The 23,384-nt window shown below is 37.5% G+C and overlaps 1 protein-coding gene across 2 annotated transcripts in view; it reads right to left on the reverse strand.

Annotated features, from left to right (window-relative positions):
* Window positions 1-566: 566 nt before the first annotated feature.
* The window catches only part of HELLS (helicase, lymphoid specific), a 44,568-nt gene continuing 21,750 nt past the window's right edge, over window positions 567-23,384 (reverse strand). For both annotated transcript variants that reach the window (XM_002718520.5, XM_051823423.2), the window contains 14 exons: window positions 23,034-23,216; window positions 20,716-20,859; window positions 15,957-16,153; window positions 13,042-13,138; window positions 11,824-11,985; window positions 10,630-10,769; window positions 10,400-10,538; window positions 9,112-9,195; window positions 8,908-9,027; window positions 7,513-7,629; window positions 7,019-7,178; window positions 5,281-5,377; window positions 5,124-5,200; window positions 567-1,130 (listed from right to left, as the gene is read on the reverse strand). In XM_002718520.5, the coding sequence (XP_002718566.2) occupies window positions 1,036-1,130; window positions 5,124-5,200; window positions 5,281-5,377; window positions 7,019-7,178; window positions 7,513-7,629; window positions 8,908-9,027; window positions 9,112-9,195; window positions 10,400-10,538; window positions 10,630-10,769; window positions 11,824-11,985; window positions 13,042-13,138; window positions 15,957-16,153; window positions 20,716-20,859; window positions 23,034-23,216 (1,812 nt within the window). In that variant the 3' untranslated portion in view covers window positions 567-1,035. The remainder of the gene's footprint in view (window positions 1,131-5,123; window positions 5,201-5,280; window positions 5,378-7,018; window positions 7,179-7,512; window positions 7,630-8,907; window positions 9,028-9,111; window positions 9,196-10,399; window positions 10,539-10,629; window positions 10,770-11,823; window positions 11,986-13,041; window positions 13,139-15,956; window positions 16,154-20,715; window positions 20,860-23,033; window positions 23,217-23,384) is intronic.

Raw genomic sequence — 23,384 nt, forward strand, 5'->3', positions numbered from 1 at the left:
AAAAAAAAAAAAGAAGAAGAAGAAATTATCAATTCCCAACTTGACTCTCACTGGGATTAAACATGACAATAGGTCTGATCTGATTTCATCATCATTTAAAAAATTTTCACTTTATGTTTGTGTGGGAGCAAACTGTTGAAATCTTTACTTAATGTATGCTAAATTGATCTTCTGTATATAGAGAGAATCAAAAATGAATCTTGATGTGAATGGAAGGGGAGAGGGAGTGGGAAAGGGGAGGGATGCGGGTGGGAGGGACGTTATGGGGGGGAAGCCATTTTAATCCATAAGCTGTACTTTGGAAATTTATATTCATTAAATAAAAGTTAAAAAAAAAAATTTTGTTCTGCATATCACTTCCAATTTCTGGTCTCTTGTCAAGACCATACTTAACAGTTTTTTTTTCCAGAATGCTAACCCAACTTTCCCTGTGCCAACCCAACTTCCAGTTGAAATCTTTATATGATACACTACTATTGACTAAAACTAAGATAGCATAATGTTGAATTTCAATGCCAGTCAAGCCCACTGCTATTATTTCAAATATTATTTTCCTGACAAAACAATTTTCATGAGATCATCTTACAATGAATATTTATTGGGTAATCTTAGCAACTCTAAAACAATTTTTTAAACAGAAGCCATAATCTCAATCACCCCTCCCGTCAAAAGCCTATTCCATAACTGAAGTAGCAACACTCCAGGAAATGTACTGTTAAAAGAAAGGGGGAAAAAAAGACATCTACTAAACTTCCACAGGAAGACTGTATAAATCTGGCAGTGGATTATGTACACATCAGCCTCTACCCCTCATACTACTCAGTCTCAAAAATCAAAACTTAATATAAATCTTTTCATTCTTAATAAAGCTCAGAAAATTATAAATCTATGAAGTATGTGATGGTAATCAATAATTACATTATGTAAACAGATATAATCAAAAAAAGTAAAATAGACAATCCGGATTTCAGAACCAACATAAGTAAATCAGTGGATGTAAACAAGAATTTTTAAAGGCAACTCTTTAGTTCCAATTTAAAACAAACATTCAGGACTGGAATCTTCTGAATTTTCTAATATCTTGAATAGCCCCATCTTCTCTTTAATTGATCCTGATGCATTCATTTGATCTAAAAAGAGAAAAATTAAAATAGATGAAATCAGAAAAGAAATTTGTGTACATGCCATAGTACCTGTCCCAAAAATATGAAAACCCACAAAAAGGTGGGATACTCTTAATCTTATCAATAAAGGATTAAGAATACAAGTAAAAAAGTACACTCCTGTTAGAATCAGCGTCTAGGAAATAATCTCGGACATCAAAATCTCCTTTGCTGAATTTAAGACACACAAATTACACATTAATAAACAGAATGCCAATTTGAATTATGTTTTTAGAGATGTTTTCAAAAGAAGTCTATTCACAATTAATTTAAAAACTAGAAAGCAGGGCACTGTGAAAAATTTACCAGTACAAACATTCCAAAGTATTATAAAATGTAGTCTCATAAATTTCTGTCAATTTTGCAGCTATGTAATGAATCTGATTTTAATTTGAAGTATTTTTTAAATTTTTAGTTATTTATTTATTTGAAAGGCACTGAGAGAGAAGCAGAGATCTTGCATCCACTGATTCATTCCCCAATTACCTAAAATAACTGGAAGTCCAGAACTCAATCTTGGCCCCAACATGCATGGCAGGGACCAAAGTTGTAGAGCTATCATCTGGGGCCTGCCAGGGTGCACGTTAGAAGGAAGCTGGAATGGAAGTGGAGGTGGGACTCAAACTCAGGCACTCCAGTGTGCAATGTGGCTATCAAAAGTGGCATCATAACTGCTGTGCTGTCTACCCACGGCATTACTTTAAAAAAAAAATTTATTTATTTGAAAGTCGGAGTTACACAGAGAGAGGAGACACAGAGAGAGAGAGAGGTCCTCTATCCACTGATTCACGCCCCAACTGGCCACAAAACGGCCAGAGCTGCACCGGAGCAGAAGTCAGGAAATAGGAAACTCCACGCGGGTGGCAGGGTCCCAAGGATTTGGGCCATCTTCTACTGCCTCCGCATGCCATAGGAGAGAGCTGGATTGGAAATGGAGCAGCAGGAACTCGAACCAGTGCCCATATGGAATACTGGCACTGCAGGCAATGGCTCTACCCACCATGCCACAGCACTGGCCCCCACTCCATTACTTTTATTTTCTTTTTAATATTGAGTACAGACTTTCCTTTTTCTTTCTTTCAGTTTTTTTTTTTTTTTTTTTTTTTTTTTTTTTTTAAGATTTATTTATTTGAAAGGCAGATTGAAAGAGATCCTGTATCTGGTAGTTTCACTCCCAAAATGACCAAAACTACCATCATCTGCTGCCTCCCAAGCCTATTAACAGGAAGCTGAACTCAAAGTAGAGGCTGGGGGCCGGTGCTGTGGCGCAGCGGGCAGAGCCACCGCCTCCAGTGCCGGCATCCCATATGGGTGCTTGTTGGAGTTCCAGCTGCTCCACTTCCAATCCAGCTCTCTGCTATGGCATAGGAAAGCAGTAGAAGATGGTGCACTGGGCCCCTGCACCTACATGGAAGAGCCAGAAGAAGCTCCTGGGGGCCGGTGCTGTGGCTCAACGGGTTAACGCCCTGGCCTGAAGCACCAGCATACCATTTGGGCGCCAATTCTAGTCCCAGCTGCTGCTCTTCTGATTCAGCTCTCTGCTACGGCCTGGGAAGGCAGTAGAAGATGGCCCAAGTCCTTGGGAACCTGCACCCGCACAGGAGACCCAGAGGAAGCTCCTGGCTTTGGATCGGTGCAGTTCCAGCCATTGTGGCCAATTGGGGAGTAAACCAAAAAATGGAAGACTTCTCTCTCTCTGCTTTTCCTCTCTCTGTGTAAGTCTGACTTTCAAATAAATAAATAAATTTAAAAAAAAAAAAAGAAAGATAAAAAAAGAAAGTAGAGGCAGGACTCTATATCAGGTATGAGATGTGGGTGCCCCAAGCAGCACTTCTCCACAATGCCCACTCCAACAGCACACGATTCTGTCTGTTCTAGGGGTCTTTAATGTAATAAAAATCTATCAATTTTTTGAAAATTTGTGTGTACTGTATATTACTTAGGCATCCTTTTATAATTTTAAGCTCATAGCTAAATTTTCCTCTCTCAAACTTTTGCTAATAATTTCAATATATAGATGGCTAGTTTATCTACAATTTTCTATGAACAGTGTGAAGTGAGGAGGATCTGTTTATCCTCTTCCCCCATTGATTACAAATTGCTCCAGAATCATATACATAAATTAATAAAAATTTTCCCTGTCTTGTTTGAAAGGCCATTTTTGGATACTTATCTTCTCCCAAACATCTAGTCATCTTTATAGGTTCACCATATAATAACTAGCAAATTTATCTCATCAAGTGCTCATTCAACAATCTTGAGAATCATATCTTTTAATAACACTTTATATCTAATTATAGAGTATCTTGTTCTTCAAAATTTCTTGGTCTTGATACTTTATTCTTCCATGCAATATGTAACAATAGTCTGTCACAGTTCTTTAAAAAGTCACAATGGGACTTTAATCAGAAGAGCAAGTCAAGTTTAGGGAATAATAACTTTAACAATATATATATATATATGTATATACATATATATGACACAAGGTTTATTTATTTTTCTGAAAGGAGAGAGAGAGAAAAAGAGAGTAATGAATTCCATCTGCTGGCTCACTCCCTGTATGGCCAGAAAGGCCAGAATTGGTGTGGGCCTAAGTACTTGGGACATCTACTACTACTTTCCCAGGCTTATTATAATGCAGGGAGTTGAATCAGAAGTGGAGGAGTCAGGACTTGAATCTGCACTCTGATATGAGATGCCAGTGTTTCAACCAGAGGCTTAATCTGTTTTATCACAACACCAGCCCCTATCTTTTATATTAAATATTTTTATAAATATAGTTTAGTCTATACATTTACTTTTTCTGTTACTATGCTTTGCTGCTTAATAATTTTGTCCATGAAGAAATTGTTATATTTATTTCTAGAAATGGTACCCTACATTATCCACTAAATAATTATTGCTGATCTCATACTGTAAATTTATAATCAACCTAGAATTCTATGCTATTTGAAAGTTAAAACTCAAATCAACAGCAAGTAATCCGAAACAGCTAACATAAACTTGAAAAATGACAAAACTAAAAGACTTACACTTCCCACAAAATAACGGTAATCATAAGTATGGTATTGGCATTGGATTGATAAACAGATCAGACAGAACTCATAATACAGAAGTAAACCATTACATTTATAATCAATGGATTTAACAAAGATGACAAAGCAATTCAACAAGCAAATGATAATCTTTTAAAAAACAATGTTGGAACCATTGGATACTTACCTGCAAAAAAAATAACATATCCTTACCTCATATTCTACATAAAAAGTAACTCAAAATTGATCAAAGACCTAAAATACAAGATCTAAGACTATAAGAAAACACATTAAGCTTAGGTAAGGCAAAGACTATTTAGATACAACACAAAAACACTAATAGGAAAAACCTTGATGAAACTTTATCAAAATTTTAAAAATATTCTCTACAAAGGACACCAATTAAGAAAGTGAATGGCTGGTGCCGCGGCTCACTTGGCTATTCCTCCACCTGCAGCACCGGCACCCTGGGTTAAAGGCCTGATCTGAAGCGCCAACATCCCATATGGGCACTGGTTCTAGTCCCAGCTGCTCCTCTTCCGATCCAGCTCTCAGCTATGGCCTGGGAGAGCAGTAAAAGATGGCCCACGTCCCCTGTGCCCACATGGGAGACCCAGAAGAAGCTCCTGGCTTTGGATCAGCACAGCTCTGGCCATTGCGGCCATCTAGGGAGTAGACCAGTGGATGAAAGATCTCTCTCTGTACTACCTCTCTCTATAACTTTGTCTTTCAAATAAATAAAATAAATATTAAAAAAAAAAGGCTACAACAAAAGAGAAATAACAACAAAAGAAAACTGGCTACATGTTGTGAACTACTATGGGTGAATGAATTGTACAAGGGATTCATTCATTCATTAAACTATTCTATTTTTGCATGTTTCATGTTCAGTTTCTATTAAGAAGAAAACACAAGAGATACTTACCAATGAGATCACTTCGATCTAGTAACAACTCGAGATCTTTATCACTAATGACTCTCTCTCTTGATCCTTTTACTTCCCTATGGAAACCAAAATATTCAAGTCTATATGAATAAATCAAAAATATGAATGATATTTTTCTAAAATTAAGAAACCTTACCTTTCATAATCTCTAGTATTTAAAAGCTCCATTAATTCTTTGGGATCTAAGAAATTCTTAGATTGATTTAATCCAGATTGACCACCTTTGAAATGATCTAGAAAAACAATTTCAAAATATTAGAATTCCTTTTAAAATTATAATAGGATACATTATAAGCCAATGGCTTACATTAAAAAGACAAAACAAGACCCCAAGTGTTGGTTAGGAAGAACAACTGAAACTCTCAGATTTGGCTGGTAGGATGTAAAATGGGATATTAACTTAGGAAAAAGTTTGATACACATAGGCCCCACACCCCACATCAAGGCCAAACAAATGCATTATTGTCCACATAGATACACACACCAACAGCTTATTCACAATAGTCACAATCTGAAGATACTTCAAATATCCATCAACGGAAAAATGGATAAAATATTCAGCAAACAAAACAATATCCAGAAACAAAGGAATACAAAAATAGTCATACATAAAAATACATGCAAACAATTGAATGGTTAAAAAAAATCTATATGACAGAAATCAAAATAGTGGTAGCCTTCTGGAGAGAGTCGAGGGAACACAGAGAATGACTAGAAAAGGTATGTCTCCTTTTGATCTGGAGGAGTTATATGAATGTGTATTTAACACAATTTAGCAAGCTGCATATTCAGGAGTTGTACATTTTACTATATATATCTTCATTTGATACTTAATAAAAATTGTTGAAATTTTTAAAAGGTCCTTCAAATTTTTTTATAAAATTAATCCCTTAAAATACTAAAAAATAGAATTCAGGAAAACAAAATCATAGATAAAGCTTATCTACACTTTAAAGTATACTCAGTATTTAAACAAAATATAATTGATTTCATCAGTTGAATTTGAATTTTAGTTGACACACAATATTAGGATGAAACTCACTTCCCCAACAAAAATCACAACTATAATCTCAATGTTCCATCTAGCCAAGTTAGTTTTATTGAAAACCTAATTCACTTTTCCCTCAAAAACAAGTACTCTGGAGAAAGTTTCTGCAAGCAAAAAAGCAGCATAAAATAAATTCACAGTGATTTAACATCACCATTACTATGCTGCTCCAATTTCTCTAGGCTTGACAACTCAAAAAGATAAACTTCAACTTTCAACTTTCCTTCAGGTAGCCACCAACCCATTAATCCAAACACAGTATTATGTTGAATAAATGAAAGTAGAACTTATCCTAGGAATTTCAGAGAACAGAACACACCAATCTACTTCAATTCCCTTCCTTCCGAGAATCTTTTCTAATGAGAAAAGTTTGTAAAACACTGTGTCCTAGACTAAAGATACACTGTAGTGAAATATTCTATGAAACAGAGGACTTCACAAAGTAAATTCTTACAGCACTTCTTCAATACCATGTTTATATTCTAATATTTAATATATTCAACTTACAAGAAGAGCATTAAAGTTTCCTTAAAGCTTTAGGCAGGCAAATATCAGGCCTAATCATTAATAGCATACCAAATTCCCGACAGTTTAGAATACCATGTCTTAAAAATTATCCTCGACCTCATTTTCTGTCCTTCTGTTCCTCATCTAAACACACATTAATGTTCTTTCATGTCTATGATCACCACCTTAGTTTAAGGTTCTGAGCAGCTCCAAATTCCTCACTGCTTATTTAAATCTCTTCATGTCAAGCTGCACCTGCACATGTTATAGCACACAATGGATAACTGAAGGAAAAAAGCATGACTTAAATGTTCCTTACTTTTGTGGATGATCAACTTTTCCAATTTTCTTTTAGCAGCTGCTCTTTCCACAATTTTCTGATCAATAGTATTTGCTGTAACAAGGCGATATACAACAACTGGCTTTGTTTGACCAATTCTATGACATCTATCCTGGGCCTGAAGATCAGACTGCGGGTTCTTGGAAGTTAAACAGGAAAATAACATTTATCAGTCTTAGATTAAAATTAAGTTAACCTCATAATCTAAGTGAAGTCAAAATTTATGATGCAATTAAAAATTTGAAAATGTTGCATGAAACTCAACTTAAACTTCATTATCATTGACAATTGTTAAAAAAATTAAATATTCCAAAGGAAACATTTCAAGTTTTTTTATGTAACAAACTTGATTAAGTGATCCTTAACTGAAAAGATAATTTCCAAGATATAAATGAAACTTCAACCTGTACTGGGAAAGTTTAAAAATTAAGAATGAAAACATAATCAGCATATTGATAATACTTCCAACTCACCCAATCACTATCATAAATGATAACTGTATCTGCTGCAGTTAAATTAATACCCAAACCACCAGCTCTCGTACTCACTAAGAAGATAAACACATCAGGATCTGTGTTAAAGCTGTGCATCTAAAAGCAAAAAGATGAAAAAACAAATTAAGAAATTAACTTAACCAACAAGATCGAGGGGATATTGCTGTTAATTAACCATTAAAGGCTGATTCAAGGGAGGCCAAGCTGATCATTTAAATCTATTGAATAATTATCTTAATAAAACCTCTACTCATGTTAACATTATTTTCCAAACACAGATTTTATTGAGATTTTAATTTTTAAAAAACTACACACCACAAAGATATTTAAATACCAAAAAATAAATAAATAAAAAAGGACACAAAGAAAATCTCCAGTGGTTGCCAAGATGAGGCAGATACAAAGGGTGGACTGATCAGAAAGGAACCCAGAAAATTTCCTGGGCTAAAGGCAATATTTTATATCCCGAAACAAGCTTGGACAAAACTCAACTAAAGTATATTTTGCTTATACAGGATGACTAAATCCCACTCTGAAAACAAAAAAAAATATGCTGAATCCATTAGAGAGAAAAGCATCACCTACAATTTATTTTGAAATGCACCAGAAACAGAGGATGGAATGTAGAATGGATATAGCAATGGACTGATGCTGTATCAAGGTATTTAATTAAAAAGTACAATCAAATGTTAACAGGAAGGGGGCTGGCACTGCGTGGCACAGCAGGTTAAGCTGCTTATTGAGACATCAGCATCCCTTATTGAAGGGCGGGCTGCTCTACTTCCAATCCAGCTTCCCAGTAATGTACCTGGGATGGTAGTAGACACTAATCCAAGTGCTTAGAACCTGTTACCCAGGTGGGAGACCTGGATAGATGTAACTCCTGGCTCCTGGCTTCAGCCTAGCCCAGATCTGACTGTTGCAGCCTCTTGGGACGTTAACCCACAGATGGATAATCTCTTTCTCTGTTACACTTCCTTTCAAATAAATAAATCTTTATATTTAAAAAAAGCTAATGGCAAATTCTAGGTGGGTTTACACTGTTTAAGTAAAATTATTTCAACTTGCAATATATTTGAAATTTTCGAAATAAAAATGCTAGGAAGTTAGGGCAAAAGGTCAGAGGGAAAAATTTTCTTGTTATCCTAATATTTTCAAAGTGTTGGCTAAATAGTATATTATTACATAAGGTTATGCTGTAAGATACATTTATAGTGATACATGAGAATCAAACATTGACTTTATCAAAATGCTTATTTTGATTTTGCCAGAGTTTTCTGTTATTTCTAGCTCATCAAATTTTTCCATTTATTTTGAATATTACTTCAGAAATCAAGAAAAGAGTAAAAGATTTTGATTTGTATGTACTCTTACATTTTTTTCTCTCTCGGAGTAAGACATAGACCCATCAAGTCTGCTAAAGTTAAAATTTCTAAGATGGCAGTAATCCATCAAAATGTCCAACATCCTTGTCATTTGGGAAAAAAGCAGCACCTGAAATTTAAATGCGTATTATTATCTATACTGACCATTAAGAAATAAATAAAATAATAAAAACATTCCAATCAAAAATACCACCTTGTGACCTCTTTTTTGTAGTTCCGGAAGCATTCGATCCAAAATTAAGAACTTCCCAGAATTTGTTACCAATTCTTCATCAATCTTAAAAGTGGTTAAAAAAAAGAAAAAAGAAAATGAAAACATCACTCTAATTACCAACTACTTACTTTGTAAGGATAAAATTTAGCTCAATTTTCAATGATAAATGAGTCACTATAACTTAGAAATGACCTTCTTAGTCCATCTTTTTCACAGGTATTTCAAATAGTGTAAAGCAGTAGTTCTCAGATTGGGTCAATCTTGCCCTCTACCCCTAGAGAACATTTTGCAGTCACTGAGGATGGTAAATAGTACTAGCACCCAGAGACTAGGGATGCTGCTAAATGTTTTACAGTGCACAGACATTATTTAACTAAAAAACATTATCCAGGTCAAAATATCATACTGCCAGCAATGAGAAACCAACTATGCCATCTTCTTATCAACTACTGTAGAAAGCAATTTCAATTCTTTTCACCCAAAAAGTCCACAACTCAGTATCAACTTTTGGGCTTTCTTCTATGGCTACTTGTTGAGAATGAAGCAATGAGCAGAGCAGACAGGTACGACTGTAACAAGGTAAATGCTAATAGGAAAGAATGACACCAATGACAACTACCTCTAAAATAACACATAAAATGAGAGTAGAAATCAATAGTTTTACAAAATTTCAGACAATTTATTCTTAGCTATCAGATAATTACAATGCACAGAGTGACCATCATTTTAACTCTGTTAAAGTTCTCTAAATTTGGCCGCCGCCGCGGCTCACTTGGCTAATCCTCCGCCTGTGGCACTGGCACCCGGAGTTCTAGTCCCGGTTGGGGCTCTGGATTCTGTCCTGGTTGCTCCTCTTCCAGTCCTGCACTCTGCTGTGGCCAGGGAAGGCAGTGGAGGATGGCCCAGGTCCTTGGGCACCTGCACCCGCATGGGAGACCAGGAGGAAGCACCTGGCTCCTGGCTTTGGATCGGCGCAGCATGCCAGCCATAGCAGCCAACTGGGGGGGTGGGGGGGGACACCAACAGAAGGAAGACCTTTCTCTCTGTTTCCCTCTCTCTTACTGTCTAACACTGCCTGTCAAAAAATAAAAAGTTCTCTAAATTTGGAGAGAGCAGTCTGTCTTTAGTTTACCTTAAGGATCATAACCTTTCTATGGAAAATAGCACAACATTTATTTTTAAATAATAATCAAGCCAAACAAAATATTATACTTTCTTTCAATACAAAAGTTGCAGAAATCCAAAAAATAAATTAAATTATATTCACCTTAAATTCTTGTGTAACAGGATCTATAGGGTACTCAATCAAATATGGATGATTACAGCATTTACGAAGTAACATCATTATATTTTGTAGCTTCAGATTAACTTCAGATTCTAGCGGGACATTCACTTCCACAACAGTTCTATCAAAAACATGTAATGCACGAAAATGAGAAATGTTAAAAACAAAAAACAAACAGTCTAAAAAAAACAAACTTATTTTTAAAATCACACCTTTCTCGGTCCACCTCTGGCTGAATTTGACTGATCAATTTTTCCAATTCATTTGGGAAATCATCTATGTTGCTGTAATTTATTGATTTTCTAGTTCGTCGTTTTGGTCGTCCAGTAGGACTTAGCTCAATTGTTTCTTTCTAAAAGAGAACAAATTAAAGGGCTATCTGTTTAAAAAGCTATATCCTGAAGTTAATAGTTTTATGAACAAAATTATTTTTTTAAGATTTAAAGAAAGAAAATCACTCATCAAGTTAATTCCCAAAAGTAAAATATCAGGAATCCATAATCTACAGCCAAAGGCAAACGTTACATTAAATTTGCCTTAACATCAATTAACAGCATCTCAAAGTAACACTAAGTATCTATCTACATCAACGGAGAAAAATTCATGATGTATAAAACCATTTTGAACTCACATTCTACAAATCTATTTAGCTATCAATACCCTCTTGCAGGGTCGGTGCTATAGCACAGTGGTAAAGCTACAGCCTGCAGTACCAGCATCCCATGTGGGCGCAGGTTTGAGTCCCAGCTGATCCACTTCCAATCCAGCTCTACTGTGGCCTGAGAGAGCAATGGAGGAAGGGCAAGTCCTTAGGCCGCTACAGCTGCGTGGGAGACCTGGCAGAAGCTCCTGACTCCTGGCTTCCAATTGGCGCAGCTCCAGCCACTGCAGCAATCTGGGGAATGAATCAGCAGGAAGAAGACCTCTCTCTCTCTCTGCCTCTCTGTAACTTTGCCTTTCAAATAAATAAATAAATCTTTAAAAAGAATTTTAAAAAAATCTTATTGCAAAAGATTTGCTTATTTAAAGGAGTCCATCTATTTGGCAAGCCCTTTGTTCAGTTACTCTCAACTGACTATGAGCTTTTTAAAATCCATCAACAATCAGCATAATTAGGGTGAACCTGGGATTAGAATCTACATTTTTAACAAGCATTACAAGTGACTACAAAGCAAGTAAAATATGGATTTCAAAAATTTTACAACATAAACTTATCTTTTAATTCTAGTTTTCCACAAATTTTTTGAAGTAGACTAGGAAATAACTTCTGCTACTGGCCTCTTCAACCATAAGTCAAAATTAACACACAAATCCTGAAAGTAAGTTAGGAGTCTTAAGACTCAAATCAAGCATGAAAGTTTATACCCCAAAGCTTATTTACAGTTTATATCAAACCCACACAGTACCTCACTGGTCCCAAACATATTTGCAATGGTGCGGTTCACAATGGCAGTATAAAAGACCTCTTGTTTCTTTGAAAGTGGTGCATAAACAACTACTTCTCGTTTAGGAGGAACTTCAAGGGCAACATCAGATTTCAGTCTTCTCAATAAGAAAGGTGTTAGAATCTAAAATGAACAAGTATGAATATTAAACATTCCTCTTTTTTTGGCAATATTGTTCTCACATACCCTTTACCCTTTCTCCTTAATTCCTATATAAATAACTATCAAGTGTGAAGAAATGAGATTAAAATATTATCTCCTTGAAATTTTCCTAGACCACAGCAGCACATGATAAATCCATTACATTTATCCACAGCACTTCACAATTTATTAGTCACTCAAATACTCTAAGAATATATCTGGAGTAATTTAAAAAGCAGAAAGAAAAAATTATTTCAATGTCACAGTGATAGTTTTCAATTACAACCACAATTTTTCAAATGATTTTAGACTAATGGAAAACCAATCAACCTACAGATAAGTTCTAAGTCAGGAGTAAAGGTACTCTTTGTGATTACAAGTGATATCACATTTTTAAATAGAATACAAAAGTGATTAAACATTGTAATATTAAATTGTTTAGGCCTAAACAAACACTTAAACTTATTTATACTCTATGAACTTAGGTTTCAATATGAGTTGGCAAGTGTTTTACATACAGTAATTACATATATATGGGGGGGTAGGGGGGAGAGAAAGTAGTAAAGCTCACTTTCAGGGATCTGTACTCTAAATACCCAGAGGCATAGAGAAACTATACCAGATAAAGAGAATATTACAATGGTTTACGAAAAAAAAAATTGGGGGCAGGCGCTGCAGGGTAGTAGGCTAAGCCTATGCCTGTGGGACCAGCCTTCCATATGGACGCTGGTTCCAGTCCCATATGCTCCTCTTCCGTTGAGGAAACTCCCAGCTCCTGATCAGCCCAGCTCCAGCCCTTGCAGCCATTTAGGGAGTAAACCAGTGGATGGAAGATCTTTCTCTCAGTCTCTCTATCTATAACTCTACCTCTCAAACAAATAAATAAAACCTTAAAAAAAAAAAAAAGAAGAGTAATTTAAATTTGAAGAGAGCCCTTATTTTCTAATTCTCTACTAATAAGGGTTGGAAAGGCAGTTTCAAGAACTTTCTTTAGATTCTATGTGCATAAAGGAAGCATAGTAAGAAAATGGTCAAAACCTGGTGCAGCATATGCAATACATTCTGTTCTCTTTCTTTAGCAATAATATCTTCAGCAGTTTCAGATAAACTAGTGATGTCAAACCAAGACTCAAAGCTGGAAGAGAAAAGTTACGAGTTAATCTATCAAAAATTCCATTATATTAAAACAATGCATTTTAGAATTTCATACTCTTTATTATGAAGTATGAATATTCTAACATATCCTCAAATGTAGTGTTAATTACAGTGGAAAAGATCACATTCAAATGATAAAAATAAAATTATTGCTATTTTTGAACCACAATTCAATTTGTGATCTTAAGGGAGATAGTTTCTAATTTACATTAATATTATAATAGTACGAAAATCAAATAAAGATTAATGTAAATATTTTATTTAATATTTTTAAAACTATTATAAGCAAAAATCTATTTCTAAAAGTGTAAGGCCATGTGTTCCATCTCTACAGGTATAAATTTGAAACAATAATCCTTAATTCTTTCCAGTATAAAAATTCATTAAAATGAGTAATTTAGTTTAAGTATGCAGGTATTCATAATACATTCTAGGTGACACTACAGCCAGTAAATCCAATTATGAAACATGCTAATAACATTTATACAATATATAAATTGGATAATCCCAAACTTAAACGACTTGAAACATGTTCTAAAAATTCATAATCTCAGCTTCAACCTCAACTCGTTAGGTCTCTGTAAACCCAGAAATCCTGTGCTTCAAAAAGTGTCCAGAGTTAAAGACAGCCTAGGCCTTAGGCCAGTACTTGATACCCAGATTTGGAATATTTGTAAAATAAAACATTGAAAATTATTTCTCCATATTCAATTAGCTTTCCTCCTTCACTGATGTCAAAATAAACATGAATGAATTATTCAGACTAGCTTTTCTTGTAGTTCCATCTTAATTACATTAGAACTATCTGCTCTTTCACTCTGAGGATATTAATTATTTCCTGAAAACTACTTGTGATTTTTTGGTTCCTAGAACATAAGCTAGATTCAAACAGTTTCTAGAATAAAAGTTCTAGGCTAAAATTTTAAAAATTTTCAAATTTTGGGCCGGCGCCGCAGCTCACTAGGCTAATCCTCTGCCTTGCGGCACCGGCACACCGGGTTCTAGTCCCGGTCGGGGCGCCGGATTCTGTCCCGGTTGCCCCTCTTCCAGGCCAGCTCTCTGCTGTATCCCGGGAGTGCAGTGGAGGATGGCCCAAAAGCTTGGGCCCTGCACCCCATGGGAGACCAGGAGAAACACCTGGCTCCTGCCATTGGATCAGCGCGGTGCGCCAGCCGCGGCGGCCATTGGAGGGTGAACCAATGGCAAAGGAAGACCTTTCTCTCTGTCTCTCTCTCTCTCACTGTCCACTCTGTTGTCAAAAAAAAAAAAAAAAAAATTCAAATTTTGGTTCTACTAACTAGTTGTATGCATACCTTATGTCCCTGGGTTGATTTGTAAAGATAAAGTTTTTAAAATCCACCTGAAAGTGTTCTACAAAGAGAAAAAAAAGTCTTCTGTGACTTTCAAAATAGTAAATAATTTTAAAAAAGGGGGGCAAAATTTTAGAGTTAGAAACATACCAGGGGATTCCAATTCAATCCCATCAAGGTGGCATGTACCAATGCCATCTCACTAGTCCATCCAAGTGATCAATTTCAGTTCACAACTGATCATAATGATAGCACTAAGAGTCAAAGGATCACAGAAACAAGACTAGTGTCTGAAAATACTAAGCGATGGAATAAAAAAAAAGGGAGAGAACGATCCAACATGGGAAGCGGGATACACAGCAGATTCAGAATGGTGGATGTCCTAAACAGCACTCTGGCCTCAGAATCAGCCCTTAAGGCATGCAGATCCAGCTGAAAAGCCCATGAGAGTATTTCAGGCATGGAAAGCCAAGACACTCTGGCAAAAAAAAAAAAAAAAAAAAAAAAAAAACCTAAATGAAAGATCTCTGCGAGTGAGATCCCAGTGGAAAGAACAGGTCATCAAAGAAGGAGGTCCCTTTCTCTGAAGGGAGGAGAGAACTTCCACTTTGACTATGACCTTGTCCAAAAAAGATTGGAGTCGGTGAACTCAAAAGGCTTCCATAGCCTTGGAAACTCATGACAAGAGCCTAGGGTGATTACTGCTGCCAATAAACAAGAGTGTCAATTTCTTAAGTCAACAACAGGAGTCACTGTGTACTTGTTCCTCATGTAGGATCTCTGTACTTAATGTGCTGTACATTGTGATTTAATGTTATAACTAGTACTCAAACAGTATTTTTCACTTTGTTTTTCTGTGTGGGTGCAAACTGTTGAAATCTTAATTAATATATACTAAATTGATCTTCTGTATATAAAGAATTGAAAATGAATCTTGATGTGAATGGAAGGGGAGAGGGAGCGGGAGATGGGAGGGTTGCGGGTGGGAGGGAAGTTATGGGGGGAAGCCACTGTAATCCATAAACTGTACATTGAAAATTTATATTCATTAAATAAAAGTTAAAAAAAAGGGGGGGCATTTTATTTGTGCTTAAAACTTTGAAAACTAAAAAAAAGTCTCATAAAAACATTTTAAGATAACATTTAAAAGTTTTTCTTTAATAAATGCAAATAAGTTTTAAATATTCTTACTTATCTTCTCTCACACAATCTGTGTCACAAGAACAACATGCATATGTGAGGGATCTCCACAAAGTTCATGGAAAAATGGACACTATGAAAAAACTATGCACATATTTCAAAAATTTTTTGTGCCAAAAAAAATTTCTTTTAATTCTGTTTTTCCATGAACTTTTGAGATGAACCCTCAAACACTTCAAGAACTTAATAAAAATTTATCAGCTACCTAGAAGAAAGGATTAATTTTAACTATGAGTACAGATTTTGAGGTTTAATACATATATAAAAGTTAAAAACTGGCTTACCTACCTTTTTAAGTCATCAAATACATCTGGCAACAAAAAGTTTAGCAATGACCAAAGTTCTGATAAATTGTTTTGCAAGGGTGTACCAGTCAAAAGAAGTTTATTATCAGCATTGAACCGTTTTAACTCCCTTATTAGGCGGCAGTTCATATTCTTAATCCTGTGTCCTTCATCTACTATTAAGTATTTCCAATAGCAATGCTAGAAAATGAATCAAGGGAAAAATTTTAAAATAATGATCTAATAATTTTTCTGAATAGCAAATCTAAAAATCAAAGTTCTCTTTTAAGAGGGATAAATGTTAAGTTTTATCCAATGCCATTATCTACAGAGATAAGCATGTTTTCCTTTGAGCTACTAAGGGGATAATTAATGGACTCTTTAAATGATTTATATTTGTGTTCTTGGAACAGACCTCAGCAGGTCATGAATTAGTATTTGATGTCCACCTGCTATTATGTCTTTAAGTCAGAACAGTTCATAACTTTCCTTTCTAGTCTTCTTATAAAAAGTGGTTTTTCTTGTTTTTGATGGAGAGAGAGAGAAAGAACAAGATAATCCATGTCTCCCACATGGGTAGCAGGAATCCAATTGTTTGAGCCATCACCAATGCCTTCCAGAGTCTGCACTGGCAGGAAGCTACAGTCAGATATTAGAATTGGAAATCAAACCCAGGCTCTGTAATGTGGGTCAGGGTGACTTAAGTGTTATGCTAAATTCCTACTCCAGCCAAGTTTTGCTATCAGTGTTATACTAAATTTCTAAAAAAGTAATTGAAAGCTTTCACTAGTAACATAAATTCTGAAATATTAAATAGCATTGGAATCTCTTTTACAAAATTAATTAAATGATTATTTATTTATTTTGATCTACTTGAAAGAGTAGTGCAGTCAGAAAGTGTGAGCACATGAGCTCCCATCTACTGGTTCACTCCACTTATGCCTCCAATAGCCAGACTTGAACCAGGCCAACAACCCAAAACTCATCCAGGTCTCCCATGTGGGTGGCAGAGGCTCAAACACTTGGGCGTGCTGCCTCCTAGGATGCATCAGCAAGAAGCTGGTTCGGAAGGAGAGTACCAGGGACTGGAACTGGCACTCCAATGTGGGATGTGAGTAACCCAAGTGGCAGCTTAATCCACTATGACACAATGCCCACCCCAGAATCTTTATTCTTAAGGCCTACATCTCAGATCGACACTATTTTCAATATGCTGTTCTCAATTTTTTAGTTATTAGCTTGTTTAGGTTTTCCCTGTCTTCAAACATCAATTTTAGCAATTTATATTTTCACAAAGTCATCCAATCACTTTCATAAAATCCTCATGAAAAAATATATTCATTCTCATCGTTAATATCTTTGCTTTCTCTTTTATCTTGCTCAGACTTATAATTTATCTAATTTACTGTATAAAAATACAGAAATATGCAATATTTCTGGAAATAAAAATACCAAACTATCAATATAGGTATCCTGGAATATTAGACTGGCAAAGTAGGGGAAGACATCATTTCATACTCTTTGCACAGTACACTCTTAACAAAATGGAAAAACATTAACTGTTTAAAGTGACTTCAAAGATACTTATTTTTCAAGCAATATGCAAAACTTAGAAAACCTGAAAAGTCTCTCACCACTAACACCTATTGAACAATGCCAGATAATATATAAAACATTCTTTATAAATAAGTAATTAAAAGAGAACAATGAAGGAAACAGAAATGATAAGGAATCTGAAAAACAAATTAGTAATAGGCTCTCATATTTCTGTCACAAACAGGAGCTCTGGAATTCCACACCCATCACTCTCTAACTAAGATCTTGGAATTAATAACACAGAATCAAGCCGGCGCCGTGGCTCAATAGGCTAATCCTCCACCTTGCGGCGCCGGCACACCGGGTTCTAGTCCCGGTCGGGGCACCGGATTCTGTCCCGGTTGCCCCTCTTCCAGGCCAGCTCTCTGCTGTGGCCCGGGAGTGCAGTGGAGGATGGCCCAGGTGCTTGGGCCCTGCACCCCATGGGAGACCAGGAAAAGCACCTGGATCCTGGCTCCTGCCATCGGATCAGCGCGGTGCGCCGGCTGCAGCGGCGGCCATTGGAGGGTGAACCAACAGCAAAGGAAGACCTTTCTCTCTCTGTCTCTCTCTCTCACTGTCCACTCTGCCTATCAAAAAAAAAAAAAAAAAAAAAAAAAAAAAAAAAAAAAAAAAACACAGAATCAGTGAAAAAGAGAAGTGGAAAAATTCTAGCCACTAGCAAATGGAACTGACAAACAAGATGAGCTATTTCAGAAGTCTAATGTTGTAGAAAACTGGAGTGACCCAAGAGCATTCATAGTGTGATCCTACATATAGAAATTGCTATACGTAAAAGTAGTTTTAATACAAAAGCAGTAATTCTCAGAATGAAAGGTGCTTTTATACCTTTCTGTACAATATTCTTTCTGAAACTGATTTACTTTTACAGTAAAGAAATAGTTTTGATACATTTGACTCCATACATATTCAGAAATTTTTGTTAAACGCCAGAGAAAATGTGGGGAGCAACTCGGACTAAACTAAGTTACTGGAACTAAGACTTATTCTATGCATCTGCTGTCCCACAATATGGCGCTGGGAGAGGAGCCAACAGCTTCTACCCAGCTGCCTCTCACCAACTTGACAAGCTGTAGGAGCTGCTCCTGATTGGAGGAGAGCAGCGTACTCGGCGTGTGGGTAGCAGAGTTGGGATTGGTGGAAGAGGACTATAAAGGAGGAGAGAGACAACATGCACCAGGAACATCTATCTGAAGGAACACCTGTGCAGCCCCCGAGAGAGCCGGCCGGCGGTGTGCCGCTCCCCTGCGGAAGTGGGGAAGGTGGCAGGGGGCCCGCCCCTCCACGGAGGTGGAGGGATGGTAGCCAACCCGGGAAGAACCAGCAGCAAACCCGGGGAGGGCCGAGCAGACAAAAGAACAGCGCAGGGTCCTGTGTCGTTCCTCCACGAAGAGGGGGAGTGACAAGAAAAGACTTCTATATATCATGTTCCAAAGTTTTACCAGCATATGCAAAATCTGACAAATAACTCTTCATGACCATACAAACCTTAATTACTTTACATATATAGTATTGTTTTGATTTTATGTTAAACTCATTACTGGAGTTACTTTCGTTTCAGTTAAGCAAAAAAAAAAAATCTAAGGGGATTGCACTTACTATAGAATCTGACTCACATAGAATCAGAGCAGGAAAAACAAAGCAGTGCTAATTACCTGTGAAATAAGTAGAATAGTGAGGATGAAGTTCAAAACACAAGAAAAGGAACAGAAGCAATGAGAGAAAAAAGAGCAATATTCTACTTGTGTTAGAGGAGCAAGAAAAAAAGAGGAAATATTTTCCTATAGTCCAGGACACAATCTAAAAAAATCACTTGTTTTCAAATATTCTCTTATTTGATTAAAACAGGATTTACAACTTGGGACACTCACAGCCCATTTCAAAGTGCCTGGATTTAAGTCCTGGCTCTGCTTCCAATCTAGCTTCCTATTAATGAACACCCTGGAAGGTAGCAGAAGATACCACCCACATTAAGAGACTCAAATGGAGTTGCCAGCTCCTGGCTTCAGCCTGATCCCACCCTTGGCTGTTATAGCCATTTGGAAAATAAACCAGCAGATGGAAGATCTCTCTGTGCTGGTGTCTGTCCGTTTCTGCCTTTCAAACAAATAATAAAAATAAAAAAATTTAAAAGAATAAGTAAATTCCATGTACTTGAAGTACATGTCAGAAACATATCTATAATATTTTCACAGATAAGGCCGGCGCCGTGGCTCACTAGGCTAATCCTCCGCCTAGCGGTGCCGGCACACCGGGTTCTAGTCCCGGTTGGGGCGCCGGATTCTGTCCCGTTGCCCCTCTTCCAGGCCAGCTCTCTGCTGTGGCCGGAGTGCAGTGGAGGATGGCCCCGGTGCTTGGGCCCTGCACCCCATGGGAGACCAGGATAAGCACCTGGCTCCTGGCTCCTGCCATTGGATCAGCGCGGTGCGCCGGCTGCAGCGCGGCGGCCGCGGCGGCCATTGGAGGGTGAACCAATGGCAAAGGAAGACCTTTCTCTCTGTCTCTCTCTCTCACTGTCCACTCTGCCTGTCAAAAAAAAAATAAAATAAAAAAAAAATAATATTTTCACAGATTAGAGCTGTGTTTGATTCTAACATTTAAAAAACTAGGATCAGGGCAAGCATCATGAAGCAACAGTTAAGTAGCTGCTTGGGACATCCATATCCCATACTGCAGCACTGGTTCAAGTCCCAGCTTCCCCTGCTTCCAATTCAGCTTCTTGCTAATACTCCTGGGAAAACAACAAATGATGGTTCAAGTGCTTGGCTCCCTTCCACCAACATGAGACCCAGATGGGGTTCCAGCTCCTGGCTTGGCCCTAGCCTAACCCCACCTACCACAGGCATTTGGGGAGTTAATCAGCAGATGAAAGATCTCTACCTTTTCCTTTCAAACAATGAAAATTTAAAAAAAAAATAGTCACAACTGAACTAAAAATATGAGGGCCACAAGTGAAATTCCAGGAGCATTAATCTTACTTAGAATTTACAGCCTTCATCCCAATTTTTCTGTTAACAACAGCCTCCAATTTCTAGGGCAATATGCACAATACAATCTAATTACATAAACAAGAAGAAAAAGAAATAATCAAATGCTACTGGATAGTGAGAAAATAGTACAAATTAAGAAAAATGCAAAGTATAGACTCTTAGATCAATTGTCTGTACCTGTAGTGCATTTCGGTCTCTCATGGCTATTTCAAATGATGTGATTACCACTGGATGAATCTGCAGTGTCCCATTCCGTTTGTTAATATTCCTTACCAGTTTTCGACGTTCCTGCTGGGTTCCATGATATAACATAGTAGGAACCTAAAAGATTTTGTTAATTTAGAACAAAATAGAAACATCAATTAATTAGAAATAAATTCTTTTCTGAGACAAAAAGTCAATTTCTGTTCTAGCTCTCTATAATAAAATAAGCAAGTATAACAAACCACTGAACTCATACAGAAGAACTTATCTTTTAACTCCATTTCCATGAACTTTTTTTAAAGATTTATTTTTTTATTTGAAAGCAGAATTACACAGAGTGATGAAGGAGAGGAAGAGAAAGAGAGAGGTCTTCCATCTGCTGGTCACTGCAATGGCCGGAGTTGCACCAATCCAAAGCCAGGAGCCAGGAGCCAGGAGCTTCCTCCAGGTCTCCCACATGGTTGCAGGGGCCCAAGGACTTGGGCCATCTTATACTGCTTTCTTAGGCCATAGCAGAGAGCAGGATGGGAAGTGGAGCAACCAGGACTCAAACTGGCACTCATATGGGATGCCAGCACTGCAGATGGCAGCTTTACCCAATACACCACAGTGCCGGCCCCAGGAGAATTTTGTTTTTAAACCAAAGGGATAGGCATTTGGCAGCACTGCTTGGCGGGGCAGAATGCCCACTGCCTACTGGAGTGCCTGGATGTGAGTACTGGCTCTGCTTCTGATTCCAGCTTGCAGCTAATGCACACTCTAGAGGCTAGCAGGTAATGTCGTTTAGTTCCTGGTACTCACATGGAAAACCTGTAATGACCCAGTTCCAGTGTTTGGCCTGGCAGGATCCCAGCTGTTGTGGGCATTTGGAGAATAAACCAATGAAGAGGAGCTGTCTGTCTCTCTGCCTCTCAATTTTTTTTTTTTTTTTAATCACAAAAATAAGCAAGTAAAAGAGAAACACAGGGAAGTTATTTCTAGAATATATACTTCTCATAAGGTAAGGATGCAGATTTGAAGACATACATATGGGGGGGAAACACCAGGGGAATAAACAGTATTTCTTTTAAATTGGGGCAAGGTTAAGATACTGGTTGGGATACCTGTGTCCAACACCAGAGTACTTGGGTTCAAATCTTGGTTCTCCTCTTAATTCTAGCTTCTAGTAGCAAGTGATGACTCAAGTGGTTGGGTCCCTACCATCCTGCAGTGTAGGTCAAGCCACAGTCATTATAGGTATTTGGGGAATAAACCAGCACAGGGGAACTTTGTCTATCTGTCTATCTCTCTGAATAAAAACTAAATAAAGAAAATTATACCCAGATCTGTCTTAGGTGAATCAAACTATTCAATAGACTAAAATCACTCAGGGACATTTTAGGCAAGATGTCTGAGATTACCAATACCTACTCCATATAAATTTTTTTTTTTTTTTTGACAGGCAGAGTGCACAGTGAGAGAGAGACAGAGAGAAAGGTCTTCCTTTGCCATTGGTTCACCCTCCAATGGCTGCCGTGGCCGGCGCGCTGTGGCCGGCGCGCTGTGGCCGGCACACCGTGCTGATCCGATGGCAGGAGCCAGGTACTTATCCTGGTCTCCCATGGGGTACAGGGCCCAAGGACTTGGGCCATCCTCCACTGCACTCCCTGGCCACAGCAGAGAGCTGGCCTGGAAGAGGGGCAACGGGACAGAATCCGGCGCCCCGACCGGAACTAGAACCCGGAGTGCTGGTGCTGCAGGCAGAGGATTAGCCTAGTGAGCTGCAGCACCGGCCCTCCATATAAATTTAAAATAAGATATTGCTCCGAGTGAAGCGTCACATCAGGGGGCTGGCATTGTGGCACAGCAGGTAAAGCCACAGCCTGCAATGCAGGCATCCCAAATGAGTTACAGTTCACATTCCGGCTGCTCCACTTCCAATCCAGCTCCCTGCTGATGGCCTGGGAAAAGCAGCAGAAAATGGCCCAAGTGCTTGGGCCCTGCCACCCATGTGAGAGACTTGGAAGAAGCTCCTGGCTCCTGGCTCCACAGTGTTCAGCCCTGGCCATTGCAGCCATCTGGAGAGCAAATCAGCGGATGGGAAATCTCTCTCTCTCTGTCTCTCCCTCTCCCTTTGGAACTCTGCTTTTCAAATAAGTAAATAAATCTTTTTAAAAGAAAAAGAAAAATCAAGTTAGACACAATGTTTATACAGAAATAAGTATATAGTAGAAAGGATACAATTCCTCTAACAACAAATAAACTATAAAACATGTGAAATAATATATTTAACATAAGGAAATATGTCTTACTTCTGGTGTAAATCTTTTGAACTCAGCCATCCAGTTAGGAAGTGTAGACAAAGGCCCACAGACAAGAAAAGGTCCAGGTACTCCTCTCTGAATCATCAATGCAATTGTAGCAATGCACTGAACTGTCTTTCCCAATCCCATTTCATCTGCTAAAATGCCATTAATTCCATTTTCCCAAAGCATCTGGACAAAATAATATACATTGTATTTAAATACTAATAATGATACCTACTAACTTAGCAATAGCTTATTTCTTTTTAAAAATCATATCCCAAATCAACAGTCATGTTGAGACTACCATTTTCATACCATAAATGATCACAAGACTTCTCCAAAGTCCTTTATCAAATC

The sequence above is a fragment of the Oryctolagus cuniculus genome, chromosome 15, assembly GCF_964237555.1.
Source record: "Oryctolagus cuniculus chromosome 15, mOryCun1.1, whole genome shotgun sequence".
In the NCBI taxonomy this organism is placed as follows: Eukaryota; Metazoa; Chordata; class Mammalia; order Lagomorpha; family Leporidae; genus Oryctolagus; species Oryctolagus cuniculus.